Source organism: Oncorhynchus masou, chromosome 13, assembly GCF_036934945.1.
Source record: "Oncorhynchus masou masou isolate Uvic2021 chromosome 13, UVic_Omas_1.1, whole genome shotgun sequence".
NCBI classification, from domain to species: Eukaryota; Metazoa; Chordata; class Actinopteri; order Salmoniformes; family Salmonidae; genus Oncorhynchus; species Oncorhynchus masou.
Genome location: NC_088224.1, coordinates 67818593 through 67834448, shown reverse-complemented (window position 1 = coordinate 67834448; position 15856 = coordinate 67818593). Strand labels below are relative to the sequence as shown.

Below are 15856 nucleotides of genomic sequence, written 5' to 3'. Positions count from 1 at the left end.
GAAACATATCATATCAAAATATGCACAATATGGATTATAGTATATTTCCATCATGCCCTGCTGCTGTTGCTAGTCTCAGTCACCCTGATGAACAGGAAACACAGTAAGGTTATTGTTTGACATGAAGTCTTCCTGTTTACTGCAGAATCTGCCATTGTGTGTGTGTGTGTGTGTGTGTGTGTGTGTGTGTGTGTGTGTGTGTGTGTGTGTGTGTGTGTGTGTGTGTGTGTGTGTGTGTGTGTGTGTGTGTGTGTGTGTGTGTGCGTGTGCGTGTGCGTGTGTGTGTATTTGAATGATTGAGTGAGAGAGAGCGAGAGAATACTTATCTGACATAATGCAAAGTGCAATGTATTTTCTGATGTCTTCCAGATTAAGTTATCGTCCATTGACACAACCAGAGGATGCTTCTGCTACAACCTTACAGTCAGTACCAGCTGTGTGGGGTGAAACTGTTTTCTATCTCTCTGAATGAGTCAAAATGTCGTTACAAACAAACCACACAGACTATCTGATGACTCAACAGATTTTTTACTCAAGTCATTTCATTTAGTGTCATTGCAAATAGAATACTATGATATACTCCAAAACTAGCACAGAGGGTGAGTAAAAGTTCAGCAGCTTTGACAGGAAACACATTTACTAAGATGCTGATTGTGTAGTCCACAATGCAAAAAGGAAACATACTACTAAAGATGTGATGGAATGCTAGTGAAATAAACAAAGCCTACAATACTCATCGATCTGTAGCAGCATCTAAGATGTGTCTACTGTATTAGCTTACATTACATACAGTAGTGCCCAACAGTTGACCACATGTTTACAATTTCAAAGTAGTCAAGTCTTTGTATATTTTGCTTTTCTGGTCTTATAAAATCTCAGAATGATCCTGGAAAATTGGTGTAACATTAAAGTTAGCAAAATGAGACACTGAGGAAGGAAGAAGGCTGTTGAATCTGAGGAGGATTCCCAGTTGGCCTATTGTGTGAAGAGGGTCTTACTTCATTCAAGTTCTGCTGCATGATTCACATACTCTGGAAGACACTTGTTCCTGAGGTACAGCAGCACAGCTTTTGTAAAACATTCTGTAGCCAGCTGGAGAACTGAAGTCGTTTTTATGTGCATAGTAATTCCTCCATTTTTGTTTCCAATTGTGATTTTCCTTGCAGAACATTTCTAATGACAAACTATGTTTAGTAAATTCCTAAGTCTGACTAAAAGGCAAACACAACCATGAAGTGAATTAGTGGGAAATATTGTGTTATAAAACAATGCCTTTGTGAGGGATTTCCAGAGGAGCAGGTGAGAAACAGTGAGTTGACTTCAGTGTAGATATGCTGTGTCTGTCTCTGAGGACTCCTGCAGAGTTGAGCTGGGCTGAATGATGCATGGCATCGTCGCGAGCAACGGGGAAACTATGTTATATGAGGTGACCGAGGAGATGAACAGACACATCCTGCAGTATGACATTCAGCTTCTACTACTAAGAAGTCAAAACACTGGTTTTCAACTAAGTGAGAAGTGAAATAACTACTACTCCATAGAAGAAGCAGTCCTGTTCAAACAGATGTGTGCACATAATAACATAGAGGACACTAGGAGAGTAAAGTGGTTCTAAACAACATAGACCTACACTGTGTATGTGTGGTGTGTGTTTGTTAAAAAACAGCTCTGCTCAGAGGTTTGGAGCACACACCCTCTACAGCTGATTCTGACAGCTTCTCTTGCACTCACTCACTCACTCACTCACTCACTCACTCACTCACTCACACACACACACAACCACACACATAACACACACATTTAAATACCCTCATAGGAAGACTTGCTGTAGTCAAATTGAGTCCTCACTCTCAATGATACCACCATGGGATGCTCAGGGCTGTTGATTTTGGGCTTTGTCCTAAGTGTGTCTCACTGCTTGGACATGTTGGGTAAGTCTGAGGAGTTATAATCCATCTGTGAGTGTGCCGTTCTGTTTATGGGTTGAGTTTACTAGCCCTTAAGGACTTGTTTATTAACCTGTGGAATTTTACACTGAACAGAGATGCAATAGTTTTGCTGCCTGATTAGTCTAATTATAAAGGCTTACAAGCAATAAACCCAAGAGCAAAATCCATTTGAAATATTCTGAATTCATCTTGACTATAGCTTTATTTCTGTTTGTACTACAATATTGTCTGTTAGTCTGCTATGATTGTCCAATGGTGTCAGCTATTAAAACCCTTTTGGTTGCTTTAATGACCTTTTAAATGCAATTTATGACCTTTAATGATACCATTAATAGTATTGCAATGGCTCCACTGAGTGTTTTTGGGGAAATCCCTATGTGTTGTTAGTCGACAATATTTTCTGTTAGTCAGAAAGACATCACAGTTTGATCTGTGTGATCTGAACTTAGGAACTTCAGTGTGTATTTTCAATTGGTAGATGAATGAGCATCTCTGAGGAATAAATAGGTCTCTAGGTTAGAACCACTGCACCAACAGTATGACTTTCCATCCCCAGATGTCACCACTAGCACATCATCATTCAATGCATTAGTTACATCACCACACTGATCTATTTGTTGAATCAAAAGCAGTTCTTTGTCAATATAAGTGACACATTTTCAGTTGTCTTGCTACCCTCTGAACATTGAATCATCTGCAAGCATCCATGTACGTGAACGCCTGCTGTTGTGTAGAAGCCCAGATGAAACCGCAGCAGTTTCATATGACTATGCTACGATATACTGACCCTATATGGTACATGGGTAGCCTAAACTACATAAAGCACTCCAACCTGTAAACAGAGAGTGCCTTAGGGCCACAGAAAAAGTGCTAATGGACATTATTTTGTATTTTAGGCTGTTGCTATGTGATTATTTGCAGTGCATCCTTTAAGTGTGCCTCAGATATGCAATCTTTGTAATGCCTTTTCCATTTTTATGAACCATAAACCCACAAGACAAGATATATTTGTGTGGAGCTGTCCCTCTCTTTCTCGCTCTTTCTCTCTCTCACACTCTATCTCTCTCTCTCTCTCTTTCCCTCTTCCTCTCTCTCACAAACACATGCACGCAATCCTTACATGACTTAATAAAGTTTATTTGACAAATTAATAAGTGCCATTTTGGAATATTGTCAACTTTGTGTTTGTTTCCATATGTTGTAATGTACAACACCTCACCACTTGCTGAATTGAATTCTCTGAATTTATTTGGTCGAAGATGGGGGCCAGAGTATTTATAGTTGGAGACGTAAGTGTTGTCCTCATCAAAGTGTCCTAACAGGACAATATTTTACAGGATTGTTGATGTGAGGTATTAGACTGGGTATCCATTGAGTGTTCCCCATTACCCAATGTACTCATCTGTCATCATTCGGCACTTAGGCGGCTCAGGAGTCATACAAGTTCAATATGCCTCCTGTTTCCACTGGCTAATAGATAAAAACGTTGTCCTTAAGTGTTCCATAATAGAGAGACCAGAGAGAGGAGTGAGTTGGTATGCATTGGATTCTGCATGCTGTTATCAACACTCAAACCTGTCAGGCTGCTTTATTAAATGTCCCCTTCACTGAAACATCCCCTAATCGTGACTGATGTCTTAGAGACAGACTGTAGCTACGTCCTGAATGGCACCCTATTCCTTACAGTGCACTACCTTTGACCAGGACCCAAAGGTAAAATGGTGCCATTTGGTACACAAGTAGCTGCTTGGGATGGACACTCAGAGACAGGGAACCCTTTTTATAGAAGTCTCAACAGAAATCACATTTGCTGTAGTTTGTTTTTAGCAACATCTATGGAATTTCTCATCAATTAACCAAAGTGCATCCCACTGAGATATGAGTGGCTAAGGATGCATCCCAAATGGAACCCTATACCCTATATGGTGCACTACTTTTGAACAGGGCCCATATGGCTTCGGTCAAAAGTAGTGTACTGTATAGAGAACAGGGTGCCCCTTTGGGACGCAAAATAACTGAATTACTAGTAATTTATGTCGATCATAATGTTTTTTTCTCACAGATATGGAGGAGGACATGGAGATTGACCGTAACGTCACTGGAATCCTTGGAGAGGATGTCTTCCTCCGCTGTCAGTACCTGGGACCGAATGACATCACAGAAGCCTCATGGAAACGCCCAGACTCTAGAATGAAACGATCGATGAAGAAATTAACAGGCTACAAGAACAACAAGGCTTTCAGCAAAGACCCAGACTTCTCCGCCCCAGCCTCTCCCACCAATCTGACTGTGAAGATGAGGGTGTCTACTCTTGAGGCCCAGGGGGAGTACACATGTGTGTTCGCCACCGATGAAGAGGAGATCGCTAACAGCATGTTTCTCACTGTTCTGGGTAAGCCTGACTGAAGAACATGGCCCAATTCGAATACTCTTAAAATGCATCCTTCCTTATTCCCTTCTTGAGATTTCAAGATTGGTGTAAGCAAGCTTTCCATTGCATTGCTCTGACCAATTATGTCATGTCAGATCATTGATTAATTCAAGGAAGTGAGGAAGGAAGGATGCATTTTAAGAGTATTCAAAGGGGGGCTCTAATGGATGATGGAAAAGTACCTAACACCTAGGTGGTAGAGAGGAGAAACAAAATAATACATGACCTCATGATGCCATTAGGGGGGGTTGGATAAAATATTATCATTGCATGTTGTATCCTTACCTTACTGTACCTGCAATGTCATCACAGAGACAGAATCATACAAACATCCATTGCATAAATGTTTCTCGTACCAGCATCATCCTCTTCATGTCTTTTAATGTTTTTGTTTTGAAGCTCGACCTGATATCTACACAGTGGTGACAGAGGACACAGACAACGCTACCCACTACCAGTCAGTCACATGCTCAGCTACCAATGGTAAACCTGTGGCTTTGATTCGCTGGGAGATCAACGGCAGCCCTCCTACTGACGACTCCTCTGTGGCGATGAGGAACACCAGTTATACCAATGGCACTGCCACTGTGACCAGCATTCTCCGCTTCCCCACCCACCTACAGGACCAGGACAGGGTGACCTGTGTGGTCCAGCACCCAACCCTGCCTGACCCCACCACACATGTCACAGTGAGGGTGGAGACCTTCGGTAAGCCTGCCAGCTCACGTACCCTGCATCCTAAATGGTACCCTATTCCCTTTATAGTGCACCACTTTTGACCAGAAAGGGTGACAAGATTTGGGACACATTGTTGATGTGTATGTTTGTTTGTACAGTACTTGGCATTCTCTCTTTTGTGGGCAAGGATTTGACATGTGATGCTAAGAATCAAGGTCTGAGAATGATCGGGAGATATTGCATCATACTGGGACTGGCACCACCTTGAGCTCATAGCTTACTGGCACAGATGTTTCCTTTACTTTCTCCCAGCCTGTTGTTCCACGTGTTCACCTCCCCACTCCCACCATGTACCAGGTGTTGTGTCTCTCATCAAGGCTGTGTTTGCTGTACGAGTCAGCCCTCGCAATCAGCTGTGGCATCAGAGACAGATCATACATCATATCACACTGCACAGTAAATGAATTCTCATCACATTTAGATATCCCTCCCCACCACATTAGGAGACACATTTTTGATATACAGCCTGTATCCATATGTCAAAGATTATCATATGACAGAAATGTCCTCCCTTATCCATATGTGGTAGTATCAAAGTGTCTTCGGCATTAGAGTGATGTTTTTCTATATGCGCAGTCAGTCGAGATGCGTGATATAGGGTGCTGCTACGTCCCAAATGGCACCCTATTCCCTATATAGTGCACTACTTTTAACCAGAGCCCAAATGGCGCCCCACAGGGTGCCATTTGGGATGCAAACACACAGTAGTCCTCTCAGCTGTGGTCTGCTGGACAGATGGAACAGGTGAGAAGAGTTAGCACTCTCCTCCTAAAACATAATGGCAGCCTTGTGTTTATCTTTCATAAATCTATCCTTTCACTTCAGTCTTCTCAAAAATATAAACCACAGCCCTAGAGGCCCAGACATTTGATTTAGGATGGTTGTTGTACTGATGGATCATTCCCAACTGCTCATGTAAAAGTATAATTTCTCTCTGCCTGCAGTGGCTCCCAATGTGACCATTGAGACATACCTGGTTCTAGAGGAAGGGGAGAAGTGCTGGGTGGTCGCCTGTGGTGCGGCCGGAGGGCGACCCCGAGCTGACATCACCCTGGTGCTGCCCAATCAGGAGGCCAGTTCCATGCTACAGAAGGAGGTTGTCATGGATGCAGCAGACACATGGGTCAGGTCATACCGCTTCCCAGCTGAGCTTCATGAAGGGGAAAACATCACCTGCCTGTTTGACCACCCCAAGTTCCCACACGGAGAGCTTCGGACCGTCACTTTGCCGGCATTCTGTGAGTACTTCACAAGTTATAATTTGAGGACTTGGAGCCAAAAGTATGGTTTTAGGAGAATGCTTTTCATTTACTCTACTTAATAACAGACTCTGTGTTGGATCTTGTGTTTTAACTTCCTATTGTGTAGCTCTGTCTGCTGTTCGGCTGCAGAACCCAAGGTTGGCCGACAGCAACAACAAGAACCAGGCTGTAGAGTCAGTGGTTCTGGAGGAAGGACAGAGCAAAACCACCATCGGGCTAGAGGTCGTTGGGGATGTACCACGTTACAGTATAGTATGCACCAAGTAAGAATACCTGTATTACTATCATAATACAGACAAGATGTATGTTGATCTCTCTTGATTGTAACTTCTGTTCATCTCATATAAAGGACAACATTACCATGAAGGAACTGCTGTGATAATGTTATTGGTCAGGGTACAGTTACAAAAAACAAAGTTTGCTATTAGGTTTTGCTTTCTAGCAATTTCATTAATTTATGCTATTCTTACAATACTAGTGTTTGCATCACTAACACAGGGGTGCACATTGTGTCTGGCAGCTGTGGTGAGAGGTTCGGTTGAAAGATAGACAGGCACTAGACACACACATCCTGCACATTTGTTTAGAAGCATCCAGCTGCAGATTGTGCTGGTTGACACCGCGAGTTGTGCGAACCTCAAAGCGCATGCGTCTCAAATGTTATGTGCAAGTGCAACCTGTAACTAGACGTTTGTTGTCGGAAAACTAGCTCAGGGGCAGCGGTCCAAACAGTTAAAAGACACATTGTATGCCCTTGGGGGAATCCCCATCGCCATCTTGGCGGGCGGTTCAAATGATTAGCCAAGCAAGGGAAGTTTGCAACGTAAGCCACTCAACCCTTGTTTTTAGTCGAGTAGCGAGTGTACAATTATGTTCACTTCGGGACCTGAAACTCCCCATAATTCAATTCGCCAAGATTGTACATCCGCTAGGAAGTCTGCCAAAAATGAAAGCCTCCACGACAATATGGAGTCAATATACAAGTGTAAAAACAAGTGTAAACAAGTTAAACAATTGTGCTTCTAATGCACATGACGGCACAAACACGTCTCGTAAAAGTAATGTTGCTTTTGCTGCCAGTTAAACAGGCTAATTTATTTATTTGCTATCATACAGTAGGCGTATATTAATAATGATATATTTAATGTAAGTAGACATGTAATAATAATTGACTGTAGCGCATATAAAGCACCCACAAGCTAGCCACCGGTGGCTGAAAACGCAATCCTCGAGGGATGAACGAGTGTTACATTTCCGGGCAAGGGCGGTCCATTTAAAAGTCCTTCCTTGCCCTGCAAGTGTGTATTCGTCAGACGTCATGGTATGTCATCAGAAGTGTCCACTTAATTTGAGGGGAGAGGGTGTGTCTTTTAAGTGTTTGGACTATTGTCCTGGTCTTTATGTTGACCACTGTTGCTTATGTAGCTAGCTAGCTAGTACACGTTAGTTAGGTAGTACCTATCTTCTAATTCTAAATGTAATTTCACCACCCGTGATGTTGGTGTAGGTAACGCACCATCCTCTCTGACACCATTCGACATCCTGTCTGAGCTTTTATCTCACAGCGTTTGTGGCGTGAGAAGATACTGTACCTGCTGAAGCCAGACGCTTTGGATTAAAAAAAAATCAACTTTGAATAGCAACAATCACCAAGTTGGTGACATTATCCCCGGATCTAACTATCTGAGAACCAAAGCTCTTCGAGCTGCTGCTCTTCTGCCTTTGGAGAGTGGCTAACAGTGTATTGTCTTGTGTTGTCTCCTAGAGAAGAGCAGTCTCTCCCTGAGGGTGTGGCAGTATTTGGCAGTGCTCTAACCCTGCAGGGTCCTGTCGAGCTCTACCATGCAGGGCTGTATGAGTGTGAGGCCTCCTACTACAGCCACAGGGCATCTGTACTGCTGGACATTACCGTTAACCCACATGTCAAGCAGCCTGGTACGAGCAGAGCCTTGTCTACATATCATAGGTTACGTCCCAAATGGCACCCTGTTCCTGATATAGTGCCTATGGGCCCTGGTAAAATGTTTGGGATATAGACTACATATAATTTGGGATTCAACCTAAATATCATCTTCATAATTTGACAACTGGTAGCCATATCTGTCAGTCTGCAATTCGTAGCGAGCCAGCATATGTTAATACAAGTGACTTCTATCATAAATATTGTTAGTATAAATCATTTTTTCTTTTCCTGCAAACTGTAAAGTTAAGTGATTAGCATGTTTACAGCCCCTTCTCCTCTCTGTGTGCTAGTGACTGTTCCTCCAAGCATAAGGATTGATGTCCAGGACAGACTGGGTGACAGATTCATTGAGTGCCTGGCTACAGACTCCGTCCCTGTTGCCAATGTGTCCTGGGTTCTACCTGAGGGTGTGTCTGGGCCCTCCTGGTCCAGTCTCACATCCCATAATGGAACCTATTCTGTCAGCAGTGTGTTAGTACTGCCTGCCTGCTCAGCCCAGGAGCTCAATATGGAGTGTGTGATAGATCATACTGTGTTTGTGTTGCCAGAGAGAAGACAGATAACACTCCCTGTGTGTGGTATGTTCAAAAAATCATCAAACACCATCAATTAAAGTGCTAGTGTTAAAATAAAAATATTTACATTGAGAACATGTATCCTATATCTGTTATTTTATTTACATTGAGAACATGTAGCCTATATCTGTTATTTTATTTACATTGAGAACATGTATCCTATATCTGTTATTTTATTTACATTGAGAACATGTATCCTATATCGCTGTTCTATCTACATGCAGCTCCTCCTAACATCACCATCCAGTCCAGCTCTGAGTGGGAGGAAGATGTAGCATACACACTGGTGCAGTGCACTGTGGACAATGTTGGACCTGCTGCCACCATCTCCTGGAGTCTTGGAGACTGGGACAGTGACAATAGTACCAGTCAGCTCATGGAGGTGCAGGAGCAGGTAAAGGGAGAAAACAAATGAAAGGATGCTTGGAACCGTGAAATAGATACAGTAAAAATCCGGCACTCATTTGGATATTATTTGCACGCTCTGTCATATGTTTCGCTAGCAGGTTCACAGGCAGCCTGAGCTCCATGCCAATGGCTCTGTGACGGTCCGTAGTGTGTTGAGGTTCCCCACTTCCATGTTTTCTGGTCAGAATGTCACCTGTGTGGTGGATCACCTGGGTCTTGAGAAGCCAGAGAGAACAGGGATACTGCTGCGTGGACTGGGTAATTTACTTTATGACTTGTAGCTACCATGTATCTCCACCAGTAGAGGCTGCTGAGGGGATGATGGCTCATAATAATGTCTGGAATGGTATCAAACACATCAAGCATGTGGTTGATAACATTCCAGACATTATTATGAGCCGTCATCGCCTCCACTGATCTACACAATAAGTTATGCGTCCCCAATGACACCCTATTCCCCCTCTAGGCCCTGGTCAAAGTAACGCACTATAAAGGGAATAGGGTGCCATTTAGGGACGCATCCATTGTATCCAACCTCCACACACTGTCACTCTCTCTCCGTCCCTCCCTCAGAGTCCCCTGTGATGCGTGTTTTTGTTGGGAGGCAGAGGGGATCTCCTCTGTGGCTGGCTGTCTGCGAGTACAGAGGGGACAGGCTTGGAGCACACCTCTCTTGGGTTCTACCTGACAACGCCACAGGCCACATCTCCTTCCGCTCTGGGTATGAAGGAGTGAGAGTGCTAACCAACCTCACCTATGAGTTTTCACTGGCCCTCCACGAGGGACAGGACCTGATCTGTCTCATTCAAAATCACCATGGACTAAAGGAGAGGAGGACAGTCCATGTCCCCAAATACTGTAAGTGTAATAGGGAATAGATAGACAGAGATGAGATATATAAAGCACCCAACACCACAAATGATATACTTGTCATACTACACATACATTCTGTATACTCTTAGAGAAAAGAGTTCCAAAAGGGTTCTTCAGCTGTCCCCATAGGAGAAACCTTTATTTTATTCCAGGTAGAACTCTTTTTGGTTTCTCTGAAAAGGTTTGTTCATGGAACCCAAAGTTTATTTTTACCTGGAACCAAAAGGGTTCTTCAAAGGGTTCTCCTATGGGGACAGTAAATAAATATTTTAGGTTCTAGATGGCACCTTTTTTCTACGAGTATACAATTCTGTCATGACATTCTTTGAGGTACAGTACTTACCAGGCATGCCAAGCTCCAACCTCCTGTTCAACATTTAACTGCAACTACCTGTCTATTGACTGTATGTATCTAGGGAGTGATTTGTTTTTTGCCCCCTGTTGACCACTTCTCCTTCCCCTTCTTAGACATCTCATCTGTCAGAGTACTCAATCAAACCACTCCCCTGTACAAACCTTATGGAGACGAGTCCGTTATACATCGAATGTCCCTAAAGGAGAATTTCCACAACCAGAGGATCCTGCTCAAAGTCTATGGCAGTGTGCCAACTTATAGCCTTACCTGTCAGAGGTAGTAGACTCTTTGCTAGACTCTCTTTTACTACTATGTTCCATTCCTACAACTTCTAAACTGTGGAGGTTGAGTGAGAGAGCTACAGAAGGATGGAAGACAGAGTAGGGCAGGGCCCTGTCTGTGATAATATTACCACTACACAGGGGAGGTCATTTGTACGAACATTGTTGTCGTCCAGATGGAAGTTCTCATTTGTATTGTTTTATGAGAGCTTTTAACTAGATAGTCAAATACGTGCAGTGTCGTAAAGCTGCTATTATGTCATATTAAGATACTATCAGGACTTCTGTGCTGTGGGGCCCGGGGAAGGTTGTCCTGACTGGCAGGCCATGCGGTAGGTTCCACTAAAGAACCCTTTTATCAGGGACAATGAGTGACTTATGAAGCAGTATATCTTCAGAGGTCCTGACACTCTCCTGCCCCCCCATGCTGAGACTCGTATAAATTGTGTTAGGAGTTATTCTGTCAAGCTATTCTGGGTAAAGCTGTGTTCATTTCTGCTAAGGTGATGATAGTTACTTAGGGATACACCTAAGTATAAATACGAAATACAATGTCTCATTAGATTTTTATCACGCGATGTTGCAGTTTTTTTTTTAATGACCAAAAAGTGTTGTGGTAGCAATTTTCCACCTTCCACGCTTATCTTATTCTCTCTTCATGACTGTCGTCTTTGCCACTTAGATGATAAACAGATCAGACAAACGTGTGTACTATGTAATGACTTTCTGTGTCCTGCTGCGTGTTGAAGAAATGATGGCACATTGGTCCAGATGGATGGTCGGGCTCTGTTGTTCCATTCAGAGGTCACGGAGCGGGAGGCGGGCCTCTACACCTGCCAAGCCTCTTTCTACCACCATCAGGCCTCGGTCCTCATTCAAGTGGAGGTCACTAGTGAAGATAAACAGCTCAGTGAGTGTACACTCACCTTATCATGCATCAGTGAAACAACAATATGTAAGATATTTCAATGCTTACTGGTGAACATCCAAAAATGATTGGCATACTATAATTTTGCCATTATTTGAATTTACTTCCATTTACAACAGGTGTTCCATTCCATTTACTTCCATTTTGTGTTACCTGATGTCTTTCTCCTGTGTGTTTGTGCAGTGATTGTCTTCATCGTTGGTTTCTCCTCGGCTGCAGCCATCACGATCCTCCTCATCGTCACTATGTGTGTTTTCTGGTGAGTCGATCAGTACGAAGGCCTCCTGCAGGTGACAGACAGACTAACAGCAACTCAGCAGGTGACATGTTTACAGGTAGCACTCCGGCAACCAGCATGTTGGCAGATGACAAACAGTAAACCAGGTCTGTGCGTCTGAGGGTTACTACAGCTTAGCATGACCAAAGTAGCACAGAGCTATTCACAAACAGGATGCTCTGTGGCTGGAGCAGACGGGTACATCTGCCACCACAGCTCTGCCACACAACTCACACAGTCTGATTCTTTCTGTCTCTGTGGTTAAGACAACAGATTTATTTTTGGTTTAACGTTATCATAGGGCTTAACTCTGAGTGACTACTCTGGAAGTAAGAAAAGCTATTCAAAAACTTCACAGCTGGAGAATTTATATTGTAATTCAATCCCAGTCACAATGCTTGGAATGAGAACTGCATAAAGCAGTGATCTCTTGTTTCTGTCATTGGATCGGATCAGATAATTAGACAGGTGTGTCAATACCACAGTGTTTGGATACACTTTGGGATCCCAAATGTCTCTAAAATCATCTGATAACTCTCCCACAGGGCTCTGGTCAAAAGTAGTGCATTGTGTAGGTATTAGGGTACCATTTGGGATGCAGACTAAGTTCCTTTTTGTCTGGACTCGTGTGAAAAGGGATGGTAAATATATAGACACAGACACACAGATTCCACGTCCGTGTTTGTTCAGAGGCTGATTCATTGTGTCTTTGGTCAGTACATTTGGTCAAGGTGCCATTGGTGCGATGAGCATCACTGTCCCATTATCCATGGTTCCTGTGGGAAGGTCCTGTCAGGCTAATTTGGGAAGGTCAGACAGTCGACAGACGTACACAGAGAACCTGACTCCCCAGGAGAATAGCTATTCCGGGATTTGCATCTTCCCGGTCGCAAACACTAGGAACACTTTTTGAAAGGAGCAGGTTTTCATTGGCCTGGTTGGTGCCATAGGGATCATGATGGATGAGGAGAGCTACTGCTTCTAACATCAGAGAGATCAATGATGATGTCACCATCATTCTGCTTATATATTCCTGTCACATAATGCATTCACAGTTCACACACTCAGTGGCTCAGTGGAAGTCTGTTCACTCATACAAGGGGTGCAGTTTGGCCATACAGGTACGTTTGGCTGTACAACTTTCTTAGTGAGGATGATACCCAACTGTATGAAAACATCAAAATCATTTGACAATTTTAGAAGCTGTCTGTCTGCCACTGCAACACAACTGAAAATTAATTGTTAATTTGTTTTGAAGCAAAATAAATGGAGGAGAACGCCTAACATCTAAGGTTAGTATCAATCTTTCTTACAATTTTTCTCGAGCTGTTGAGCTCTCAAAAAAACATTATGCATTCTTTGAATTATTGAGAATGGTCCTCTTGCCTTCATTCATCTATTCTTGTAGCTTCTATCCATAGGTCTTTATTCAACATTTGAATGTGCTTTGTACCCCTGTCTACTATCTTCTCTGGTCACTGAACTCCTGTAAGAAGCGGGAGTCGCTGGCACCCTTGACCTCTCTGACCCAGGAACTGTGCTCTCCAGAGCTCAGGAAGGGAAAGACAGCAGTGACAGTACCAGGAGGACGAGGCCAGGAGTACAACCAGCTGCTCAGCTACTCTATTGTCATTGATGCCAGATCCACTGTGTAAATGACAGGGTGTGTCCCTACTGGCACACTATTACCTATATAGAGCACTACTTGTGCACGGTATATGGAATAGGGTGCCATTTGAGACTGAATTATTTTATTTGCCAGTTAAAAAAACACATACTCACAGTACATGCATTTAAAAAACTTGACCAGGATATCAGAGACTTTTGGTCCCTAAATTCCATGGTGCAAAAACATTACATAGATACAGATACATTACATAGATGGACTCATGACATGGATCAACTTTTTTTCTTTTTTCAATTTCTCGATCATTAGCCAGATTTTGACTTTAGACACAACCACGGGCTTCTACTATATGTTGGAGTCCACGCTACAGTATTCTGCATCGCTCTTACGTGGTGCATGATGCAGCTTCTCCTAATGCCAAGTCATTCAAATGCATTATTTTGTGAATTTTTCATCATTTTTAGTTTTGTTTATTGGTATATTTCATGCATTGGTGTTTTAAATAATTGCAATGTGTTGTAAAGAAATGTATTGTAAAACTCAGAAATTACGTTGAGCGTAGCTTCTATTTGTTTGACTGTTTTGTATTATGCTGAACTTTAAAAGGTTATTCATTTTGGTTATCTGATGTTGTAAAATCTGGAGCATTATCAATAAAAGTAGTGTAAATGTGTATCTTGTTGTTAAACCTGCTTTGTTTTACAGGTTTAAGACTAAATTAATTGACACAAGTGTGTGCACGTACATACACACACATTCTTGTATAACTAAACTTTTGTGGTCACACAATTCAGTCCCACTCAAAGTTCTATTTTCCAGAACCCCTAAACTTTAACCTTTACCCCAAAACCTAATCTAGCTCCTGAACCTAACTCTAACCGTAACCCTAAAACCCCTAGAAATAGCATTTGACCATATGGGGACTAACAAAATGTCCCCTAGTTGGTAAATTTTTGGTTGTTTAGTATTCTTGTGGGGACTTTTGGTCCGCACAAGTATATGTTACGGATGTGAAACGGCTACCTTAGTTAGCGGTGCGCGCTAAATAGCGTTTCAATCGGTGACGTAGTAGTTCCCCTTTTGCCCTGCAAGGGCCGCAGCTTTTGTGGAGCGATGGGTAACGATGCTTCGAGGGTGACTGTTGTTGATGTGTGCAGTGTGCAGAGGGTCCCTGGTTCCCTGGCCCGGGTATGGGCAAGGGGACGGTCTAAAGTTATACTGTTTACATATAGTTAAGGGGCGGCAGGGTAGCCTAGTGGTTAGAGCGTTGGACTAGTAACCGGAAGGTTGCAAGTTCAAATCCCTGAGCTGACAAGGTACAAATCTGTCGTTCTGCCCTTGAACAGGCAGTTAACCCACTGTTCCTAGGCCATCATTCTTAACTAACTTTCCTAGTTAAATAAAGGTAAAATAAAACACGTCCAGACACTCACACCACACAGTTAGAATGAATTTCTTCCATGTGTCATGGAAATAAGACACTACTAATAGAGCTCACCTCATCACTTGCAGAAGAGCAGTAAAATGTATTCTCACCCGAGAGAAATCAGGTTTTGCAACATTTTAATACAGACTGCACCTTTCTGTAAGGAATTTAATATAAATGTGTGATGTGGCAATTTTCTTCATACCGATGCTAGTAAGGTATTAGTAGTGTATTTTTAGTAGTGTATTTTTCTTAACCAAAACTGTGGCAATTAACTCAATTGCCCTAGGGTTATACTACTCTGTTAGTGAATAATGCATTTTAAATTCTGGTACAGGGTTAGTCCATGTTAAATTGTGTAAATTGAAGTTAATTAAAATGTGTACGTCCTTATTATAGTGACTGCCAGGTTATGTATGATATAAAAACCAGTGGGCCCTTTTTGTCCTGTGAGTTCAACATTAGAAATCAAAGTCTGCACAAACTTGGATTATGAAAGCATCACAAATATTTCTGACTCTCGCTCTCTCTTTCTCCAATTCAATTTGCTTTATTAGCATGATGTAACAATGTACACTACCGTTCAAATGTTTTGGGTCACTTAGAGCCTGTAATCGAACCCACAAATGCTGATGCTCCAGATACTCAACATGTCTGTTGGCCAGTTTTATTGCTTCTTTGATCAGAAATAGAGTTTTCAGCTATGCAAAAGGGTTTTCTAATGATCAATTAGCCTTTTAAAATGATAAGCTTGGATCATCTA

The 15856-nt window shown here is 42.5% G+C and overlaps 1 protein-coding gene across 3 annotated transcripts; it reads left to right on the top strand.

The window, feature by feature from the left end:
• The first annotated feature begins 1755 nt into the window (after positions 1 to 1755).
• si:ch211-149e23.4 (uncharacterized) lies at positions 1756 to 14340 on the top strand. Of its 3 annotated transcripts, none has more exons than XM_064984842.1 (15): positions 1756 to 1931; positions 4012 to 4341; positions 4780 to 5088; positions 6063 to 6356; positions 6487 to 6643; positions 8146 to 8315; positions 8634 to 8921; positions 9143 to 9312; positions 9422 to 9584; positions 9900 to 10184; positions 10668 to 10830; positions 11585 to 11745; positions 11947 to 12022; positions 13299 to 13332; positions 13462 to 14340. In XM_064984842.1, the coding sequence occupies exons 1-15, from the start codon at positions 1865 to 1867 to the stop codon at positions 13693 to 13695; spliced, it is 2901 nt and encodes a 966-aa protein (XP_064840914.1). In that variant the 5' UTR covers positions 1756 to 1864; the 3' UTR covers positions 13696 to 14340. The 3 variants fall into 3 exon arrangements, with proteins under 3 accessions (XP_064840914.1, XP_064840916.1, XP_064840915.1); XM_064984844.1 differs by having other exon boundaries at positions 11585 to 11790; positions 13537 to 14340; XM_064984843.1 differs by having other exon boundaries at positions 11585 to 11790; positions 13534 to 14340.
• Positions 14341 to 15856: the final 1516 nt, after the last annotated feature.